The sequence below is a fragment of the Papaver somniferum genome, chromosome 3, assembly GCF_003573695.1.
Source record: "Papaver somniferum cultivar HN1 chromosome 3, ASM357369v1, whole genome shotgun sequence".
In the NCBI taxonomy this organism is placed as follows: domain Eukaryota; kingdom Viridiplantae; phylum Streptophyta; class Magnoliopsida; order Ranunculales; family Papaveraceae; genus Papaver; species Papaver somniferum.
Genome location: NC_039360.1, coordinates 172,208,762 through 172,230,020, shown reverse-complemented (window position 1 = coordinate 172,230,020; position 21,259 = coordinate 172,208,762). Strand labels below are relative to the sequence as shown.

The following is a 21,259-nucleotide window of genomic DNA, read 5'->3' as shown; positions in this document are numbered from 1 at the left end:
AAGAATTGGCTTAAAAGTGTTAAAGGCATCCTCATTTCAGATAAGAGCACCAATCTTGTTAAAGGCACCCAGCAAATGGATAGAGGCACCCTCTCCTTCTTCATTTTGAAACAAATTCACGGAATTTATGGGATATTTTAAAGATTCGAGGCAAAGATATCTTCTTTCCTATTATACATAAAGTTTCCATATCTTGAAGGCAAAAGAGATAATATATTTATGGGTTGGTTTTTATTGAAAAGGAGAAAGAAAGTCTGGGGTTTTATTTAAAAAATAAAAAAAGATAATATCCCTAGGATTTTATTCTAGCAAATAAAGAAGATTTGTGATAACGGAGAAAGAAATTATTCATGAGATATCTTTCATTAAAGAGAAGATCTGATGGAGTTATGGAAGAAGATTTTGAAAAGATGTTTGAGTAATGAGTTATTGTGTATAAATAGGGTTCTAGTAGGACCAAACAGATGGATCGAGAGATGGAGAGTTTGGGGATCGTTTAGAGCAAACCTGGTTTAATCATTATTTTCTCCCATTTCATCACTTGTAAACACTCTTGAGCAATGAAAAATTATTCTGAGAGTGTTTCCAATATGGGGAGCTAGACCCAATCCTTGGGGCTATGGAAGAAGCCGTTGTTTCGGTAAAAGTGATATATTTCTATTTTTAATTAATCATAACAACTCTATTATGATTTTTGCTTTGAATTAAAACTTGATTATATGATTTTAATTAGTTAGGTGTATTTTCTCTTGATAGAATATGCTTGCTTTAGAGTTTTGATATTCTATGCTTGGATTAACATCTATTCTTTTGAAAATCTACATGTCTAGGCAATACTATTAGAATCAATTTGAATGTTGAGTTGCATAATTATTGTTTTATTAAATCACTAATATCGACCAATGGTGGAATCCTAGCCCCGGTCTCTCCATATTTGTTACAACACTTTTTAATTGAGTTTGTTATTTTTATTTATAAAAATTAAGTATAAAAAAATCTTCCTTCACAAGTAACCGTCATCAATCGAAAACTAATAATAAACTGTAATTATCTAGTTTCCCACCAACGGTACTCGTAGAGCTTCTCAATCCGAAAGAAGTCTATAAAACGAGCGGTCGTAAGAGATTTCGCCTAATTAGGGTACTTTCCTCTCCAGATAGATGGCTCCACCAGTAACAACTAGGTAATTTTGCTGGCTCTGAGGATTAGTTTGCTCGAAATGCAAACTTCAATATTTATAGACAAGGAAGTTTGGACACCATGGAATTTCCAAAACCGAATATTCTCAAAGATATGCAATAAAGCCAAAAATGGTTTTTATAATTCCTGGAAATACACTGTCCAAATGTTGACCGAAATCTCAGTAGAAAATCTCCAATTAGTAAATGCACATTACTAATTTTTATTTTCTAAAGATATGCATTTAATTGCTGGAAATTAAAAGCATATAAAAACTAAAAACCTTAATTAAAAGATTCTCAATTTATTTCCATCCGGGATTCTCCTTTAGTTATTAAGGAATATCTTTGAACAATAAAAGATAAGAATTACTGCACATGCTCAAAGTATGTCGACATCTTTACTTTGTAAATCCTTTTTGATATTTACAATCTTGGAACTGATTTGCCACACTTCCAAACGAGTTTAGAATTGGTTCATCTGACTTCCAAGAACTATGTGATTGATTATCTTATGAAATCACCATTAATGGTTCACGGTTCTACCAAAACACAAAGCTTCGGTTCTACCTCCATGTGGGTACTAGGATCGGTCACACTAGCTTTCCAAAAATTGGTTGACTAGGTACTAGGATAGGGTATTTTACTTGTGATCGGTTGCACAAGTCATAAGATCGGTAACCAATTACTAAGACTTGTTGTACCTCTTATAAGGATCGATTCCACATACTTGTGATCGGTTGCACCTCTTACTAGGATCGGTTCCCCAATGTCTAGAGTTGGCCATACAATTTACAACATATCGATCATACCATCTCCGGTGATTACTTAAGATCGGTTTCACTAATAAAAGTCATACCAATACAAAATTCTGGCATTGTGAATAGTTTTACCAAGATATGTAAACAAGTTATGAGCGGTTATACTAAACACACATATTGGTAATCCAAAGATTTTGCAATGAATAACAATACCAATAAGCCTAGAGATTTCCATTTCGATTCAAAAAACAAGTTTATGAATTGTACTTCCTTTAAACGAATGTAAAACATTGTTTCCTAGGACGAAATCTTCACCCATACCCATACATAATCACAATAGCATTCATACGATTATGTCTATGTCGTATATACGAAGTTCAAAAGATAGATGTTATACTTCGTATTGTAATTCCTTAATACTATGTCTAACTAGATTATAATCATTCACAGCTTCGCAGTTATGTTTTCAATATGCACGACTTGAAAGATATGTTAGGAATGAAACAGTTCAAGTCAAATATTACTAACCTCAAGAGGAAGGATGATGTCATCGATATATCTCTTTACTTCTTCACATTCTTCAAGTCTTCACGTAATACTTGTAAGTCTCATATCCTAGTAACTTTCTAGCTAACCTATACGAAGTTGACTCTAGCATGTAATCAAGCGACTTTTTTGATTCATTAAAATATGACAACCAAACTTGACATACCAACGCTTGGTGGGTTCAACCGAGCTATGCTCTAACACTTTTTAAATGAGAATTTGGTTTTTATTGATTGCATATTTGATTTAAGGTTTTGTTTGAGATCGATTTGGAATATGATGGATTGAATCGATTAATTCCATTTAAACAACAACAATAGGTAATGGTTTTAAAATGTTTCTGATATGGGTTTTTGATTATTATAGGGAATGAGTTGAGGTTGTTGTTAATTCATGGCTGCATACTGAGAATTAGAAGATAGGTCTGTTGAATCGTAAATATTTAGAGTTTGATGTTGTTTGTAGATTTAATGGTAACATGGTTAAGAATTTGTTGGTTGTTTAGAATGGAAATAACCTAAGAAGACAGTGAAGAATGAGAGGAATCGATTTGCAGTAAAGATAGAAAACTAACAAGGTGTTGTTGTCGCTGTCAAGTGTGAATGAACTAGTTAGAGTATGGGGTCTAAGAGAAGATGGAGCTGCAAGGATTTGTGATGCTACTGAAATTGAGAAGAGTTTTGGGTTTACAGTGATGTTGTGTCAGAAGATGATGAGGTGATGTTGTTGGTTTGTTCTGAAATTGCATGTATATGAGATGATTGAAGTAGGTTTGCTGAGACGGATGAGGCAATGAAGAGTTAATCGAGTTGAAAAGATTTCTCGAGTGAGAAGATTGTATAATTATTGGGGTGTGTAGAATTGCTTCTGATGCTAAATAGATATATGCTAGGACGTTAGTTTTGAACTTTTGTTAATTGTGTTACTTCTCTATCAAAGCTGCAGGTAAAACCCGGTACCAGACTTGTACCAGACCGGTCTTACAGGTACAGGTACAAGCACCGGTATAGGTACTCAAATGAGGGAACCAGTCAGTAGGAGGTACATGTATGTACTGTTCTTAGTACGATTGAGAAAGAGGTCAACGGAATGAACGGAATTTGGACGGAAATTAATCGGATAATAGTAACTTCTGTCGGAGCAACCTTCAGACTTCATTAATTCGTTCGTAGCTTATTACAGGTTTCCTTACATCTTAAATAGACTTATGATTGGAAGGAAAACCTAAAGACTAACTAATCCGAGCATGCCACGTGCCCTAACCCTAACAGACAACAATGTTAAATAATCACTCGACACGTCACAAGAAGATTAAGGAAGACGAGAGTTACATACGAGCTAGATAAGTAGTAAGGTAGAAGAGAAGGTACATGACAACACCCTCCCTCATCAGCAGATCCTTGTCCTCAAGGATGAAATTTTGGGAAATGGTGAGCTATGTGTTTGGCATCCTCCCAAGTAGCATCATCAGTTGAAGAGTTCGTCCACTAGATAAGCAGTTGAGGTACAGAAATACCATCGCGAAAAATAGTTCTTGAGGATAGAGCAGCAACATGGATGACAAGATACTGACCATCTGAATCTAAAACATGCAGTGTTGGAGATGGAATGTGAGTGACACCAATGTGCTGCTTCAGATGGGAGACATGAAAAACATTATGAATTCTGGATTTAGCTGGTAATTGGAGTTTGTAAGATACATGACCAATCTGTTGTATGATAGTAAATGGGCTATAGTACTTTGCTGCCAGTTTCAAGTTCCTCATGAGAGCCACAAAAGATTGCTTATAAGATTGAAGCTTCAAGTAAACTTTGTCCCCTACAGAGAACACTCTGTCATACCTCTTTTTATCAGCAAAGAATTTCATCCTCTCTTGAGATTTATGTATAGCTTCTTTGAGTAAGTCAAGCATAGCATCCCTCTATTTTAAGTATGACTCCACCTCAGTAACAGAAGTGGTGGCAGTTGAAGGAAAAGCCAAGTGTGGTGGGAGATAGTCATACAAATCCTAATATGGGCTCATCTTCAAGCTTGTGTGGTAATTAGTGTTATACCACCATTCTGCAAGTGGAAGCCATAAATTCCATTTCTTAGGTTGATGACTACACATGCATATCAAGTAACTCTCAAGAGAAGAGTTTACTCTCTCAGTTTGACCATCAGTCTGTGGATGGTAGGTTGTACTGAGTTTTATCCGAGTGCCCAGAGCTTTAAATAAGTCTTGCCAAAAGTTACTGGTGAAGATTTTGTCTCTGTCAGACACAATAGAAGATGGAAGACCATGAAGCTTGAAAATATGAGTAATGAACTCCCTTGCAACAGAAGAAGCAGTGAAAGGATGATGTAAGCTAATGAAGTGGCTATACTTTGTCAATCTGTCAACCCCCACCAAAATAACAGATTTCCTCTCATCAATGAAGTCCATTGATATGTGTTGCCAAGCATGTTCAGGTATGGGTAATGGTTGCAGGAGACCAGCAGGAAATGTGTGTCCCCCTTTATGTCTCTGACACACATCACAAGTGGAAACATACAAGAGAATGTCTTTTTTCATAGCAGGCCAAAAGAAGTAAGATTTGGCTCTAAGGTAAGTAGTCTGCATACCTGAATGGCCCCCACAACTGAAGAATGAATTGAGTTCAAAATTTTGGACTTTGTTGTGGAAGAGCTGCCCACATATAGTCTATTTTTGTATCTCAAAACCCCATTGGTGTAAGTATAATTTGGGGCATGTTCAGGGGTAATTGTGAGATGAGCAATAATATGTTGAGCTTGAGGATCATCAGTATAGCTAGCAATAAGTTCATGTGCCCAAGCTGGCTGAGATAGGGACAATGTTGAGCATGTGGCATGTAAATGAGCTCTTCTAGATAGCGCATCAACCACTACGTTGTATGATCGCTTCTTGTACTGTATTTCATAATCAAAACCTAAGAGCTTCATAAGACATTTTTGCTGCAAGACTGTAGAAATTTTCTGCTCCAAGAAGTAGTTGATGCTCTGGTGATCAGTCCTGATAATGAAATGTTGGCCTTATAAGTAATGTCTCCACCTAGTGGACTGCCTGCACATTTGCTAGAAGTTCTTTCTCATAAGTGGACAAGGCAACAACTCTTGGTCCAAGTGGTTTGTTGTGAAAAGCAATAGCTATGCCCTCTTGCATAAGGACAACTCCAGTTCCCAAGTCACAGGCATCAGCTTCAAGTATGAATTGCTTACTGAAATCAGGTAAATCCAGAACATGTGTGGTGGACATTGCCTGCTTGAGTTTAATGAAAGCTGAATTTGCTTCAGGAGACCACTTGAAAGCATCTTTTTTCAAAAGATCAGTAAGGGGTCTGCTGATAGTTCCATAGTCCTTTAAAAATTTCCTATAATATCCCGTGAGTCCCAAAAATCCCCTCAAAGCCTTGATGTTAGTTGGTGTAGGCCATTCCACCATGACAGATATTTTTGCAGGGTCAGCCATAACTCCACTGCCAGTAATGATGTATCCCAGATACTCAATCTCAGATTGGCCAAATGAGCATTTTGATAAATTTGTTTTCAGTTGGTGGCTTCTAAGGAGCTCCAATGTAGTTTGTAGGTGAAGCAAGTGATCATCCAAGGAATGACTGTAGACCAAAATGTCATCAAAGAAGACAAAAATGAACTTCCTGAGATGGTCTTTGAAAATGTCATTCATGAGAGCTTCAAAAGTGGATGGGGCATTGGTAAGGCCAAATGGCATAACCTTGAACTCAAAATGACCATGGTGAGTTCTAAACGAAGTCTTGTGGATATATGAAGGAGAAACTCTGATCTGATGGTAGCCAGACTTAAGATCAATCTTAGTAAAAAATTTGGAGCCATGTAATTCATCCAAAAGTTCATCAATGATAGGTATTGGAAATGTATCCTCAATAGTTAGGTTGTTTAACTTTCTTTAATCCACACAAAATCTCCAAGAACTGTCCTTCTTTTTGACAAGCAATATGGGAGAAGCAAAAGGAATGTGGCTTGGTTGGATGATGCCTGAGTTGAGTATTTCTCTGACCAAGTGTTCAACCGCTGATTTTTGGACATAAGGACATCTATAAGGCCTGAGATTGACTGGTTCAGAATTTGGTTTGAGAGGATGTTTATGGGTAAAAACGTTTCTGCTGGTTTTGGTAAATTTGGGTATGTGGATGAGAAACAAATCTAAACCTAAAACGAATGCACTGCACGGGAGTACTTTATATTCGAGAGATCAATCTGTACAATCCTGGCCTAAACCAAGAAATGGTCGTTCCAGTCTTGCTTCAGTCACAAAGTGAATGAGAAGGGTTGGTCTTAGGGAGGGAAGCAAAGAAGGTGTTGAGACCAGAATGGTTAATTCTGAAGGTGTGGCTATTTTATGACTTGTATCAGAATTTGGAACTGGCTTGCGGAATGAAAGCTATCAGTTCTTTTGTATTTTTTCTGGATACTGTGTTGTTGTTCTCCCCCAAAACTTGTTGTTTGGTCGAAAATAGGTAAAACCTATTTATACAAGTCATATTGAACGCACCCTGATCTCGTAAAAAAGTGGGAGTGATTGAGTAATGGAGAAGCGGGATTATGTATAAATGCCAGAGACCACGTTCCCACCATGGAGTAAACTGGTTAGTTTACACCCCCTACTTCTTACCGCCACTAACTGCCCTGCTTTCTGACACTTTCTTATAATGGGCGTGTTGCACGCCGCACGTTGTAAACCGCCAGACCAATACCTTGATGAGTATCCCCCAGTTTGATGTCTTCAGTTTTTCCGACTGAGTACTTTTATGCAAGGACCTTAACCTTGATACTTGGAAATTCATGCTATTCTGATGCGAGTGAACTTAAATTGTCATGCCATATCAACATTAAAGGTTCAGCCGGGGAACATAGCACATAAAGCATTCAAGGAAACTTATATTAACTGAATAATACAGGCAAGGTGCCAAAATTTACCGAATATGTGGGATTGTTGCTACATGCACCATTATGGATAAATTTCATGAGAAAATATTGAGTTTCTCAATAAAGGCGCCAGTGAAGAGGTTGGACACTCATCACTTTTACAAGGCTCCGTTTCTTTGCAGAATGACGGCATATTAAACACAGGGTTTACAATTTTAACCCCTGAACTAAAAACCACCATCAACAGAGGAATTTTATGATCCAAAGTTCTTGTATGTGGTAGAGTTTTTGGCTCAGTAAAAACATCAGGAAATTGATGAAGTGAATTGGTAATCTGGGATGGAGTGGTGGGTTGTACGGATGAGGGGGATATGGAGAATAATTGTCCAACAATGTCATGAGAATGTTTTTGAAATAATTTTCTTAATTGCAGAACCAGAAAGCATGTTGAGAGAAGAATTTTGTTGAACACCAGTTAAAGTAATTTTCTTACCTTTATGTTTGAAGGTAATGCATAGCTTGGATTGGTTTAAAAGAACATCACCCGGATTTTTGAGCCAATCAGCTCCCAAAACTATGTCACACCCACCAAGGTGAAGTAACCTCAAATCTCCACAGAATTTGTGACCTTGCATAAACCATTCTAATTGAGAGCAAAGACCAGAACTCACATTTTTTTCACCATTTTCTATTGTGACTAATAGGATAGCAGTTTGGGCAATTGGACAAGATAAACTGGTAGCCAAGGAAGAATCAATAAAACTACGGGTGCTACCAGTGTCAATAAGAATTGAAATAGCTTGTTTCTTTAAAATGCCGGGAATTCTGATAGTGTCACTAGAGATAGTACCAGTTAAAGCATGCAATGATATCTCCATATCACTTTCTAAGAGAGGATCCTCATCAGTATCATTTGGAGTTTCACCACCTTGGTCAAAAATCTCCTCAGCTTCCTCCCTTATAATGACACATAAATACTGTTTTTTTACGAATATGTCCTCTCTTGTAAGCTTCATCACAGTTGAAGCATAATCCTTGTGCCTTCCTGGCTTGCACTTGTTCAGGAGTTAATCTCTTTAGTGGCAAGGTTGGATTAACTTTTGGTGTAGTAGATTGAGTAGATGAAGTGGATGGTACAATAGGAGGTTTAGGGGGAAAAGTGGCAGGTGGAAAAGGTCTAGTAGTGGGGAATAAGCTAGAGAAAACTTTTGGTGTAGGTTTAAGTGTTTGCTGTTGTATTACAAGGGTTTTTTATTGCATTCTAGCAAGTGAAAAAGCATGGAGTAGGGTTTTAGGATCAAGATTTTTGTTAAAGGGAGAGAAAAAATGATCTGGGGAGAGCAGAAATCGTTGTTGACTCGATAACTAGGACCTAATCGATATATTTTTCCAACTTGGACTAGACTATCCCTACTCGGTTCCCCAAGAAAAACTCCTTTCACCGCAACTCCATTAATTACAGAAACCCTATTCAAGACTGTAAATATAAATCGAATCCCCAATTTCGCACAATCAATTCCACTTTAACAATTGACCCAAAAAAATAAAAAAGGTTCCTCTTTTAACATATTTTAACAGATAATTATGGGATGAGACAAAACAAACTAATCAGAATCTGTTAACATGCTTACGTTAGTGATTAAAATAAGAAAATCTCTCATTAATGATTTGATAGTAAAGAAGAAAAAGTGAGAAAAGAATAACAGAGTTGAGGAGAAGTGGATAGGTTTTTCTAATCATTCATCCCAACACCAAATGAAGAAGAAAAAAGCTCTTGGTACCAATTCATATTATAAGTCTCATTTTTAATACCATTTATCTTGTCTCAAACCATCCATGGAAGTAACATCAAAAACAGAATCATACTTAGCCTTTAATTAGGTCTACAGTTGGACAATTGGCGATTCATTAGCAACATCAAAAAGATTTTATTTTTCTGGTCGTGGGACGTGATTTTGGTCGTCGAGGGTGATGTTCCAACTTTAGTTAGAGAACCAACAACGATTCATCGACCAGAAAAAGAAACACCGACGATAATGGGTGTGAAATTTGTGTAATTAGTGGGTGTATCAAGTAGGGACAGTCTGGACCGAGTTTGAAAAATATATCGATTAGGTTCTGATTAGCGAGTCAACTACGATTTTTGCTTTCCTCGGATCGCTTTTTGCTCTCCCTCTAACAAAAATCTAGGATCAAGCATTAAAACTGAACTTCTAAGTTCTTCCTTCTAACCTACAATAAAGCTAGCAATGAAGTAAGACTCAGGAAAACCTTGGTGAACACTCAGTAATAATGCCTTGTAATACTCAAATTCTTCAAAGTAAGCATCCACAGTGGTTAGTTGGGCCAATTTATTGAACAAGCCAACTATGTTATCTTGAGCAAGGTTTTCAAACCGTGCACACACATTATCACAGAAATATGGCCAAGGAATATCAGTTTTATTAAGACAAAATTTATCATACCACTTATTGGCTTTACCGTCTAGATGTATGGTTGACATCCTTGTCTTGTGTATCTCCTGTATATTGTGCATTTGAAAGTAGTATTCACATTTCTGGATCCAGTTTTTTGGGGTTGTCGCCGTCAAATCTAGGAAAGTCGAGCTTAGGCATTCAATGAAATTGATTAGAATCTCGTCCACCAGAGTGAAAATTAGAATGAAATCCCCCAGTATTTGAACCTGAAGATTTATGTTGATTTTTGTTGAGATCTCGATTAGAAAAAAAAAATCCAGCTGAGATTGAAAACTCTTTTCAATATCTGCCCTGAGTGTTTGCGTATTAGTACTCATCTCTATCTTCAGCGACTGTAGGTCATCTTTGGTAGACATAGTACTGAGTTTCCGATCTAGACTGTTTACCTTCGGATGTAAGGTATCGATCTATTTTGTTGTCTGTTGTAGGTTTCTTGTAGCTCCTTTCAAGTTTGAGCCACCATGATGCTAGGACGGAACGACTCTGATGCCAGTTGTACTGTTTTTAGTACGATTGAGAGAGAGAGAGGTCAACGGAATGAATGGAATTTGGACGAAAATTAATCGGATAATAGTAACTTCTGCCGGAGCAGCCTTAAGACTTCATTAATTCATTCTTAGCTTATTACAGGGTTTCCTTAAATCTTAAATAGACTTGTGATTGGAAGGAAAACCTAAAGACTAACTAATCCGAGCATGCCACGTGCTCTAACCCTAACAGACAACAATGCTCAAATAATAACTCGACTCGTCATAAGTAGATTAAGTCAGACAAGAGTTACATACGGGCTAGCTAAGTAGTAAGGTAGAAGAGAAGGTACATGACAATGTACCGGTTTCTTAAGAAACTCGGACTATACATGCCAATGTGCAACCTTAGAAGTAAATTAGTCATTATTGTTTCATATTACGATACAAAGGAGTTGAGTTGATGAAGTCTTCACAGCATGAGAAGCGACTTAAGCAGTGGCCTCTATCTTGATACCCACGTGCATTGACCAGATTGGTTGTAGGTGCAGGGATACTGGAGGAACTGAGTAACTTGTATTTAGTCTACGTGGTCTCAATTATACAAATATGTAGTAGTCATTGTATAACGGCTTAATTATGAGAGTATTCAGTCATGGGGTTTTTCTGCCTTGCAGTTTTTGTCGTTAACAAAATCTTGTTGTGTGCCTTTACTATACTTTCTGCATTATAATTATTGTTATAGTTACTAGTGAAAACACATGTGCGATACACATGCCTAAATTTGATTTTTTTCAACAACACCAAATTGATAACAATGAATTTTTTTATAAATAAAAATTCGGCGTTCTTATTTGTACTGAATATTTAATTCAAAGAGCTTTCCAAATATATTAATTTTACAAATATCGGATGTGTATTTTAAAAGATATCAAGTTTTTAACTTTTTATTCTACTTTAAAATAATGGCATTACATGTGAATATGTGAATGTTGATTTATGTATGTTTTTACCCTTGAATACATATGTATAATGGTAGTTAATATTGAAGGTCATATTAGTAATATCAAGGTAACATCAAGTTATTTTGTCTTTTTGTCACCAAACAAAAAGAGAACTTTTCTTTATTACACAGAATACGATAATCAAATCAATAGCATTGTATGTTAATCAAACACTTGGTTTGATCCCATGGTTTAGTTCAGTTTCAAACGTACATTACTACCAAGTTTACATCTTGTCTAAGTAATCTTCTTGATAGTTCGTGTTTGTATTATCACACAAGGTGTGTCTTGAGTAGGTTGATATCCAAAAGATTGTGGTGTACCTCATCATTTGAATTGGTATCAGAGTAAGCAAACACGATAAGATCTAATAATATGTGTTTGATACGATCCAACCTATAAGACAATGAATTCGGGTTCACACGAATAGAGTTTAGTTAACGTACAACCAAGATTTGATAGTTCCAACATAGGTAATAGTATCAACTACCTATGTTGGAACTATGCTAGTGTTTTATTTAATTTCGTGACTTTAATACTTGGGTATTAGTTGTCGACTTATATGTACGACCAAAAGTACAAATTCGGAAATTGAGCTTAAAATCTTAGCTTCATACACTATTAAAAAGAAGACTCTTGATAAGCCGAATTCAAATGGTTTGAACGCTTTAATACATACAATAAGCCGAGATCTTCAGCATCATTCTTTACATTTCAAACATCAACGGATTCTTGATACGGTATTCAAAAATAACACACCAAAAAATAAAATTAGGCTTTAAACTCCCACTTCTGATTGGAAAAACCTTCGTATTGATGATAACGATACTTTTGAGGAGTTTCACGCCAAACCCTCTGGGATTGTTAATGCATCTTTCTCTCTACGAAAGACTATTTCTTAAAAATATATAGTGTGTAAGATTCTCATACCGTTATCATCTAAATACGAGTCCATGAAACACGCAATTATAGAAGCAGACTATGTTCTGGCACTTTCTCGAAGCTGTCTTGTCGGAAAGCTATAGATCTTTGATCAGGAGTCCCAATCTAACTAACCAAAAGATGTTTCTTTCTAAATGGAAAAAACCCTAAGGTTCCAGCTAAATAAGAAAAGGTTTGATTGGTAGATGATCCAAATAGTGATTGCAAATGATGATATTGATTCAACCATGTCATTGATTACTAGACAATTTCGAGATCTCTTAAGAAACAGGAATAAGAGATTTGTAAAGGATAATCATCATCATCTTGTACGACCTCATGATCACGTTCTAGCCAAGAACAAGAGGAAGATGATGAGTATCATCCACGATGCTTCAACTGTAAAGGTTTCGGTCATTTGGCTAATGATATGACCAGAGTACCAAGTACACCATAATTTTTTCGATGTCAACCTATATGACACACACCTTGCATGATCTAATATAGGCAGAGACTTCCAAGAAGATATTAACGACAAGATGTTCACTTGGTATATAGTATTCGGAACGAACCAATTATGGGATCAAGAAAAATGTTTGATTAACGTACAATGCAATTACTTTAAGATAATTAAACAATAATTATAATGCGGAAAATAAAGTAAAAATACACAACAAGATTTTTTTAACCAGAAAACCGCAAATTGATAATATTTTTGAATGATGTTGTAGTAATGAGGTTCAAACTCTCGGACTTGTGAAGATTAAATTTACAGATTTAATAAAATTATATACAAAAATATTAACAAAGTGGGCGAGAGGTAACCAAGACACTAGATTCCACTATGACTCAAAATTGAATGATACATATTTCAAAACTCTAATTATTATTTAAGACTCTTATTTCTTAATTCACAAATAATCTGGAAAATTCTCAAAAATTAATTGTATCCCCTAAGCATAGATTATCTAAACAAAGAATAACCTAACTAATTGAATCACAACTAATGAAGATGCAAACAATTAAAAACCCTGCAAAAGCAGTGATTGAGTGAATTATAAATTATAAATTAGAGAGAATAAATAATTACCAATTATTCATGCGTAAATAGCTTCCTCATTGCCTTGGTTGTGAGAGAATTAGCCGCTCATCATGTTGGAAAACCTCTCAAAGAATTTCATTGATGCTCAAAAATGGTTTACAAATGATGAGAATATGAGAAATACAATAAAACCGGGTTCGTAACAGTTATAAGTGTTACAAACCAGCTGTTACAGAAAACGACAGACAGAAAGTGTTGTAAACACTGTGTTGCGACCCTCGCCTCTGTGTCGCTGACACTGTTGAAAAACGACTGTCTCTTGGAGTCTGTTTTTCGCGTTCTTCAGCACCAGCAGCAGCAGAAAACAGCAGCAGGAAGCTTGTTGTTTGTCTTGATTTCTCACTCCTCAGCCCTTCTAAAGCCCCCCCAAAATCTTGACCCCCTATCTAGGACTCCCATGGAATCTATTTAAAGAAAAAACACGCGTTGAATCTTCTCCATTAATCCCAAATAATCTTCTTTTACTCGAGATATTTTCTTTCTTTTTTTATCAATGATTTTGATTTTTACGCATCTGCATCTGGATTAAATTCCTTATAAATCTTCTTCACGTTCCAAAGTGTTGATTAAGGCTTCCAAACACGTGCAGTACACGTTTAGATTCACCACAACTCGTGTAAGCTCATGTTTTTCCTCCAACTCCCTGTTTGGATTAAACCAAGTTATCCAGACAAATTTGATCGAAACAAACACCCATACTAGCTTTGTTAGGACATATCACAACTACCCATGAAGTTTCAGCGATTGAATCACACAAAAACTCCTCCAAAATCCGATCGAAAACTCTATCATTGTTGCTGCCATTTTTCCCGCCTTTTTTCATTTTTGAATTTTGGGAAGAAGATGTCCTCCCCTTAATCCTGTACCGGTGTCCCTTTAGCACTTGCCCTGGGGTGCAAATAGTATTTTTGGGCATAAATAGTAATTTTTCTGGGATTCCTTCAGCGCATTTCTGGGATGCCTTTAACACATTTCGGGGGTGTAAAACACCACTTTTCGAGCCAATTTCGCCGCAAGAGCTTATTTTTCCAAAAACATCTACAAAAACATAAAACACCATAATAAGTACGAAATCGAGTACTAACAATACAAAACATTGAGGAAAAATTAGACACAAAAATGTGTCTATCAAATACCCCCAAACTTATTGTTTGCTAGTCCTCGAGCAAAACTAATAAAAAATAAAACCGAGTTAATCTCGGGAGGGTTTACCAGAGGTGTACCCACAAAACCATTACTTCTAATTGGCACAAGTATCCAAAGAGCTATGAGGACATACATATTCTCAACCTATCTCCAAGTAACTAGAATGCCATAGAAATCAAAGGTGTCAGCTCTAAAGCTGACTGAAGAAAAGGGGAGACACATCCGCAACACTGCTAGATAAAGAGATATCCGCTACACAGCTAGATAAACATTGTAAGATGCGTCCGCTGCTTTACAACTGGATAATATTAGGAGAGAGATAAAGATGAGAGGGACATCTTCTACACAGCTGGACTAATTACGTGTGATGAGTTAAACCAGTGCTAGAAAGATCTTGTGCCAGATTGAAAGAGGACTAACAAAGCAACCAAATATATCTTTCTTCGACTCTCTCATAGTGCTCAGTAGAAACAACGTCTTCTTCGGTCTTCAACTGTTGATGATAAATTATCGAACCTCATAGAACCTTGACAATTAACTCTTCTCTTCGATTTCTTCCTTGACTTATAAATTTCTACTTCCCTTTGGCCTTATTGAACAAAACGTAACGATGATTTTTTTCATTTTTTTCATTTTTCATTTTTTTCATTTTTTTTCATTTTTTTTCATTTTTTTTTTTTGGAAACAAAAATTACAAGACAACAATTTACATGGCCATGAGAGAAGGACTTTCAAAACTTGGATCTTCGCAACTTGTGATGTCTTGGTATCATGGATTCTAACAACTTATACCATTTGCTCTTATAACTTCAACTTTGATTTTTGAATTATTCTTTTCTATTGTTGCTCTAAACCTAAAGCGTCTTCAACTTTCTTCATAGATTTTGATGTCGCTCCGCTTGTTGATGATGATAAGTTTCTACTGAGAAAGAGTCGCAATCCAGTAACTAAGACTACATTGTGAGGTTGCTTTGTCTTTCTGGCATTTCCTGACCTACTTGCCTTTCCATCATGTATGGTTAGGTCCATCACGGTTACCCTCTAAAAGGAACAAGTTCTCTCCTGAATTTCAAGGATCTCAATGTCTTTTTCTCTAATGTCTCAAAAGGTTGTTATCCCTAGCATTCTAATTTCTATCTTTTCGGTGATAAACAATATGTAAACTTAGCTAACCGGATACCATGTGACGCTAGAAGTTTCAAAAGTGCAACTAAAAAGTTCTTCCCTTCCCAAACTTAAATCTAACATTGTCCTTGTTGTTCTAAAGATAAAATTAAAAGCATGAACAAGGAGAAACTGTTACCACTTGAAGCAAAAGAGATAAGGAAACATATTACCGTGTCGCAAGAATATTGGGTTACCTCCCAAGAAGTGCTAAGTTTAAAGTCTTCAGCCAGACATTGGAAGAATTAGTCACCTCACAGAATCATATAGAAGTAGCCGGAATAATTGTGGGTCATCTGGATCAAAAAGTGTTACCCACAAGAAGAGGAAAGTGCAACAGACCAAGAAAATATCGAACATACCCTTGCTTAAGACAACTACATCTAGTTGTAGTTCAGGTTCAGGCTCTATAAAAGGGTCTAAATAAGAAGTTTTCCTGGAATGGATTTCCTCAAAGGCATTCTAAAGATCAGGCTGAAGAGTCTGGAAGTACTCAAGTAAGAACTTAGAAGCGCATAACAAAAGCCTGAATAACTGGGGATCCTCTAAGTCAATCAGATTTGACCCACACAACTGACCACAATGAAAGAGATGGTCTTCCTTAAGAAAATGTGTCGACCCTAATATCCTAAAGTAATTAGGTTTAGTCTCAAAACTTAATAACCGACACATCTGAAAATCATATGTTCCACAATTGGTTGAAAAGTTTTTGGTGGGAAAACAAAGTCAATCTTGGTATCATAGCCTGGGTTAACCACATCAACCAGAGTATGGGTTTCTAACAACTGAGCTTCTTTATGGACATCATTAGGTTCAGGAAAACGTGTATGAAGATAATCTTGTAAGATGGTTGAGGCACAAATGTCAAGTCCTACAGGAGGGTACTTTCTAAGAGTTAAAGCACACGGAGAATGATAATCACCCCTAAACTTAGAGTTTTTTGTGTCTCTAGAAAGACTAGTCACAACTTCCCTAATTTCTAGGTCATAAGATTCCTGGAAATGGTCAATAGATTCTTCTAAGTTGGGTTCATCCTCACTCATTTCTACGAGTTTATCATCTTCTAAGACTAGTGTTTCTAAATCGCTAGATTCCAAAACAGTATTCTCAGGGTAAACTCTTTCCTCTAAACCATCATCACAATCATATAAAGAATTATCAGAGAAAGTTTCATATAAAGGCTCATCAACTAAGGTTTTAATCATAGTTACCTCCTCCGATTCATTGATAGGCACATCAAATAATGGATTATCCAACATACTGCAGGCTAAAGGATCATGAACTACATCGTCTAAAACGGTGGTATCTCTAGTCAAATCCACATCCTTTTGAATAGGTGAATAATTATTAAAATTATTTGGATTTGTACTAGAAACAACACTATCATTATAAAGCTCAATCGGAGTAACAAATTCCTGATCACTATGCCTACATATTTCATGTTCTTCATCAATACTATCCTCATCATAATCATCACTATAATAACATGAAAATGATCGAACCTTATCAAAACAAGTAGTGTTACCAATTCTAACCTCGTCATCTTGATTATGTGAATAAAAACTATCCTTATTTTCGAGGGTGGTATTGGGAAAACTACACTGGAAATTAAGACTATCCTGAGCAAGTTTTTCCACAATCCTATTTGTATTCTCAGTAAATTGCTTGAGGGTCTCTTCTAGAGATAACTTAGTTGACCGCTCTACGGGCTCTTCTGGGAGAAGAATACTATAAGTATCTTTCATAAATAACTTTCGTGCTGACTCATTGAAACTCTTGAGAGACTCTTTTAGAGAAATAGAAGGATTGTTTTGTTCGTATGACCTGTGGGTATGTGGATAGTAATTGGGCTCAAAATGGTATGGACCATAACCTTCAAAGGTTTCGCGTTCCCAATCACTATTCACACTATGGTCATAAAAATGATGATGTTCATAATCAAATTCAGGTCGATAATCATTGTATTGGCTTCTATCATACCAGTTCGACATCCTAACTGCAAGGGAATTCTAAACAAACACAAAAAAGGCTGACTCGACCACAACAAGCCTATTTTATCTAGCAAACAAAAAGCATGATGGCTCCACTTAGATTGTTTCTAGACCAGCTTCTAATCCTTCGAAAGGGAATTCGTTACAATTTGAGCAAACCCCTCTGGAATCAATCCGAGTCAAAGTAAGTTGAATAGAGGCGAGGGAAGCTGCGTGGAGCTTTGATACCCAAGGCCTCACTGCATTACAAGGCGGCGCAGTCACGCATTCAACTCACAGAAACCATCCTGAACTTCGAAGTAATCTTAAAAAAAGTAACCAATATTTCTCGAATGACTTTCCTATTAATCTCGTTACCCTATCGGTCTCGTTCTAGTCAAAATTTTAAGATTAGGTTCGCGTTTGGTTTCGTTTTCCTAAGATGGGCAAGAAGGAAACAGTGATGAAATCCGAGTCCTTATCTTAATTTGGCCAGGCCTTGCCCTTTACTAGGAAATTAAAACAACCGTATTCAAATCCTCATCATATATTCACCTTAAGGCATACAATAAACCCGCTGACAGGGGATTCGCGGGTGTTTCGAAAGCTTACCTCCGGTACCAGACGGGCGCAGAATCGCTGAAGTCGACTCGGGCCACGACTCCTATGTCATGTGCGAACCCGAGGGGCCGAGACGATATCGTAATCGTCGTCCTTCTCTGCAAACAGTTTATTTAAAAGTACCCTTCCGTAGGGTTTTAAAAAAAATAATAAATAAAAATGTCCAAAAATAAAAGTTTACAAAAATAAAAATCTTAATTACAGTTTCTAAAAAAATAAAATAAAAATTATTTACAAAATCTTCTTCTTCACTCCTTTTGGATTTCTCTTTTCTTTCCTTTTTGGGCTTTGCCTTTCTTTTCAGCACTTCTCTTTTTCTTTAGCTTAGCTCCAAATCTGAAAGCAAACAAAAGTACCAAAACGCGTAAAAAAGAACAAATAAAATAAAACCTAAAAACAAATCTATAAACAAATCCGCGTCGGCGGCGCCAAAATGATAATATTTTTGAATGATGTTGTAGTAATGAGGTTCAAACTCACGGACTTGTGAAGATTAAATTTAAAGATTTAATAAAATTATATACAAAAATATTAACAAAGTGTGCGAGAGGTAACCAAGACACTAGATTCCACTATGACTCAAAATTGAATGATACATATTTCAAAACTCTAATTATTTTTTAAGACTCTTATTTCTTAATTCACAAATAATCTGGAAAATTCTCAAAAATTAATTGTATCCCCTAAGCATAGATTATCTAAACAAAGAATAACCTAACTAATTGAATCACAAATAATGAAGATGCAAACAATTAAAAACCCTGCAAAAGCAGTGATTGAGTGAATTATAAATTATAAATTAGAGAGAATAAATAATTACCAATTATTCATGCGTAAATAGCTTCCTCATTGCCTTGGTTGTGAGAGAATTAGCCGCTCATCATGTTGGAAAACCTCTCAAAGAATTTCATTGATGCTCAAAAATGGTTTACAAATGATGAGAATATGAGAAATACAATAAAACCGGGTTTGTAACAGTTATAAGTGTTACAAACCAGCTGTTACAGAAAACGACAGACAGAAAGTGCTGTAAACACTGTGCTGCGACCCTCGCCTCTGTGTCGCTGACACTGTTGAAAAACGACTGTCTCTGGGAGTCTGTTCTTCGCGTTCTTCAGCACCAGCAGCAGCAGAAAACAGCAGCAGGAAGCTTGTTGTTCGTCTTGATTTCTCACTCCTCAGCCCTTCTAATCCCCCCCCCCCCCAAAAATCTCGACCCCCTCTCTAGGACTCCCAGGGAATCTATTTAAAGAAAAAATCACGCGTTGAATCTCCTCCATTAATCCCAAATTATCTTCTTTTACTCGGAATATTTTCTTTCTTTTTTTTATCAATGATTTTGATTTTTACGCATCTACAGCTGGATTAAATTCCTTATAAATCTTCTTCACGTTCCAAAGTGTTGATTAAGGCTTCCAAACACGTGCAGTACACGTTTAGATTCACCACAACTCGTGTAAGCTCATGTTTTTCCTCCAACTCCCTGTTTGGATTAAACCAAGTTATCCAGACAAATTTGATCGAAACAAACACCCATACTAGCTTTGTTAGGACATATCACAACTACCCATGAAGTTTCAGCGATTGAATCACACAAAAACTCCTCCAAAATCCGATCGAAAACTCTGCCATTGTTGCTGCCATTTTTCCCGCCTTTTTTCATTTTTGAATTTTGGGAAGAAGATGCCCTCCCCTTTAGCACTTTTTCTGGGGTGCAAATAGTATTTTTGGGGGTAAATAGTAATTTTTCTGGGATTCCTTCAGCGCATTTCTGGGGTGCCTTTAACACATTTCGGGGATGTAAAACACCACTTTTCGATCCAATTTCGCCGCAAGAGCTTTTTTTTCAAAAACATCTACAAAAACATAAAACACCATAATAAGTACGAAATCGAGTACTAACAATACAGAACATTGAGGACAAATTAGATACAAAAATGTGTCTATCACAAATCCAGAAAAATCTCGAGACCTAGTTCACGTTTGAATACTCTCATAATTAAGCCGCTATACAAAGACTATTATGACCATAATACTAACTATATAACCTATCCTAACACGAGGAATCTAAAAAACCATTTATGTAACACTAATTAATCAAGGATCTATTTTCCATTAACTAAAATAAGAGGCTACGTTGTTTTTGGAATCACTTCCACTTCCAAATATGACACTTAAAACAGAAATATGGGGAAAATGCTTAGTTGATGCTAATCACTACATTCCAGTTACATATGAGAGTTCATTTGTGCAAAGTGCATTTAACAAAAATAATATTGTAAGTTGTGCTAACTTTTTTATTCATCTCCACAGAACTGTGCATTCCATTCCTAATGCTCGGACACTATATAAGAAGTTTTTCGTTCGTGTGCTTCTTAAAACCTAGCTAATTTGAGGCCCGCCACAAGAAGATAAAAAATGCTCATTATGAAGTAAACCAAAACCCCTTAACCAATCACTTTTGGTAATGACTAATTTATGGATGATTAATTAGTGTTAATTTGGGTAGTTAAAAGATGTTTAATCTTGTTACTTAGAAAGCAATTAATATTCATCAAAACATGATTTTTTTCTGATTTTCTTTTTGTAAAAACATCAACCACGAACCGGTGGATATTCATGTCCTCATAGACCGATTCTGAAGTTGGTATTCCTCATTCACGAAAGACACTAAAAATGTGTAGATATCTGTTTATATATAGGTCGATTGTAATCGACAGATGTTTTTATAAACTGATTGTGATATTTATTTATATAAAGACCATTTGTCATAATCGGTAGATGTGGATGTTTCCATAAACCGATTGTTGACCGGTGTATATAGAGGTTTATATTGGCCAATTATAGCCTATAAAACTTACAACATTTTTTTAAATCAGAATCGGTCTATATGATTGTCCACATCAACCACGAAGAACATTAAGCACAATCAGCCGACGTGTATGTGCATATCACCTGGTTGTCCAAAATAGGCTGATATGGACATTATCAGCCGA

The 21,259-nt window shown here is 36.1% G+C and overlaps 1 protein-coding gene across 1 annotated transcript; it reads right to left on the bottom strand.

Moving 5' to 3' along the window:
• Positions 1-3,972: 3,972 nt before the first annotated feature.
• On the bottom strand, positions 3,973-6,216 carry LOC113360349. Its single transcript, XM_026603863.1, has 4 exons — positions 5,551-6,216; positions 5,091-5,396; positions 4,630-4,992; positions 3,973-4,407 (listed from the first exon to the last, which is right to left on the bottom strand). The coding sequence occupies exons 1-4, from the start codon at positions 6,214-6,216 to the stop codon at positions 3,973-3,975; spliced, it is 1,770 nt and encodes a 589-aa protein (XP_026459648.1).
• Positions 6,217-21,259: the final 15,043 nt, after the last annotated feature.

Coding starts and splice junctions, on each gene's coding strand:
- LOC113360349 (XM_026603863.1), bottom strand. CDS start 6,216: ATGCCATTTGGCCTTACCAATGCCCCATCCACTTTTGAAGCTCTCATG. Junction 5,397..5,550: donor AACTTCTAGCAAATGTGCAG/GCAGTCCACTAG, acceptor TATGAAATACAG/TACAAGAAGCGATCATACAA. Junction 4,408..4,629: donor CTGATGGTCAAACTGAGAGA/GTAAACTCTTCT, acceptor TACTTAAAATAG/AGGGATGCTATGCTTGACTT.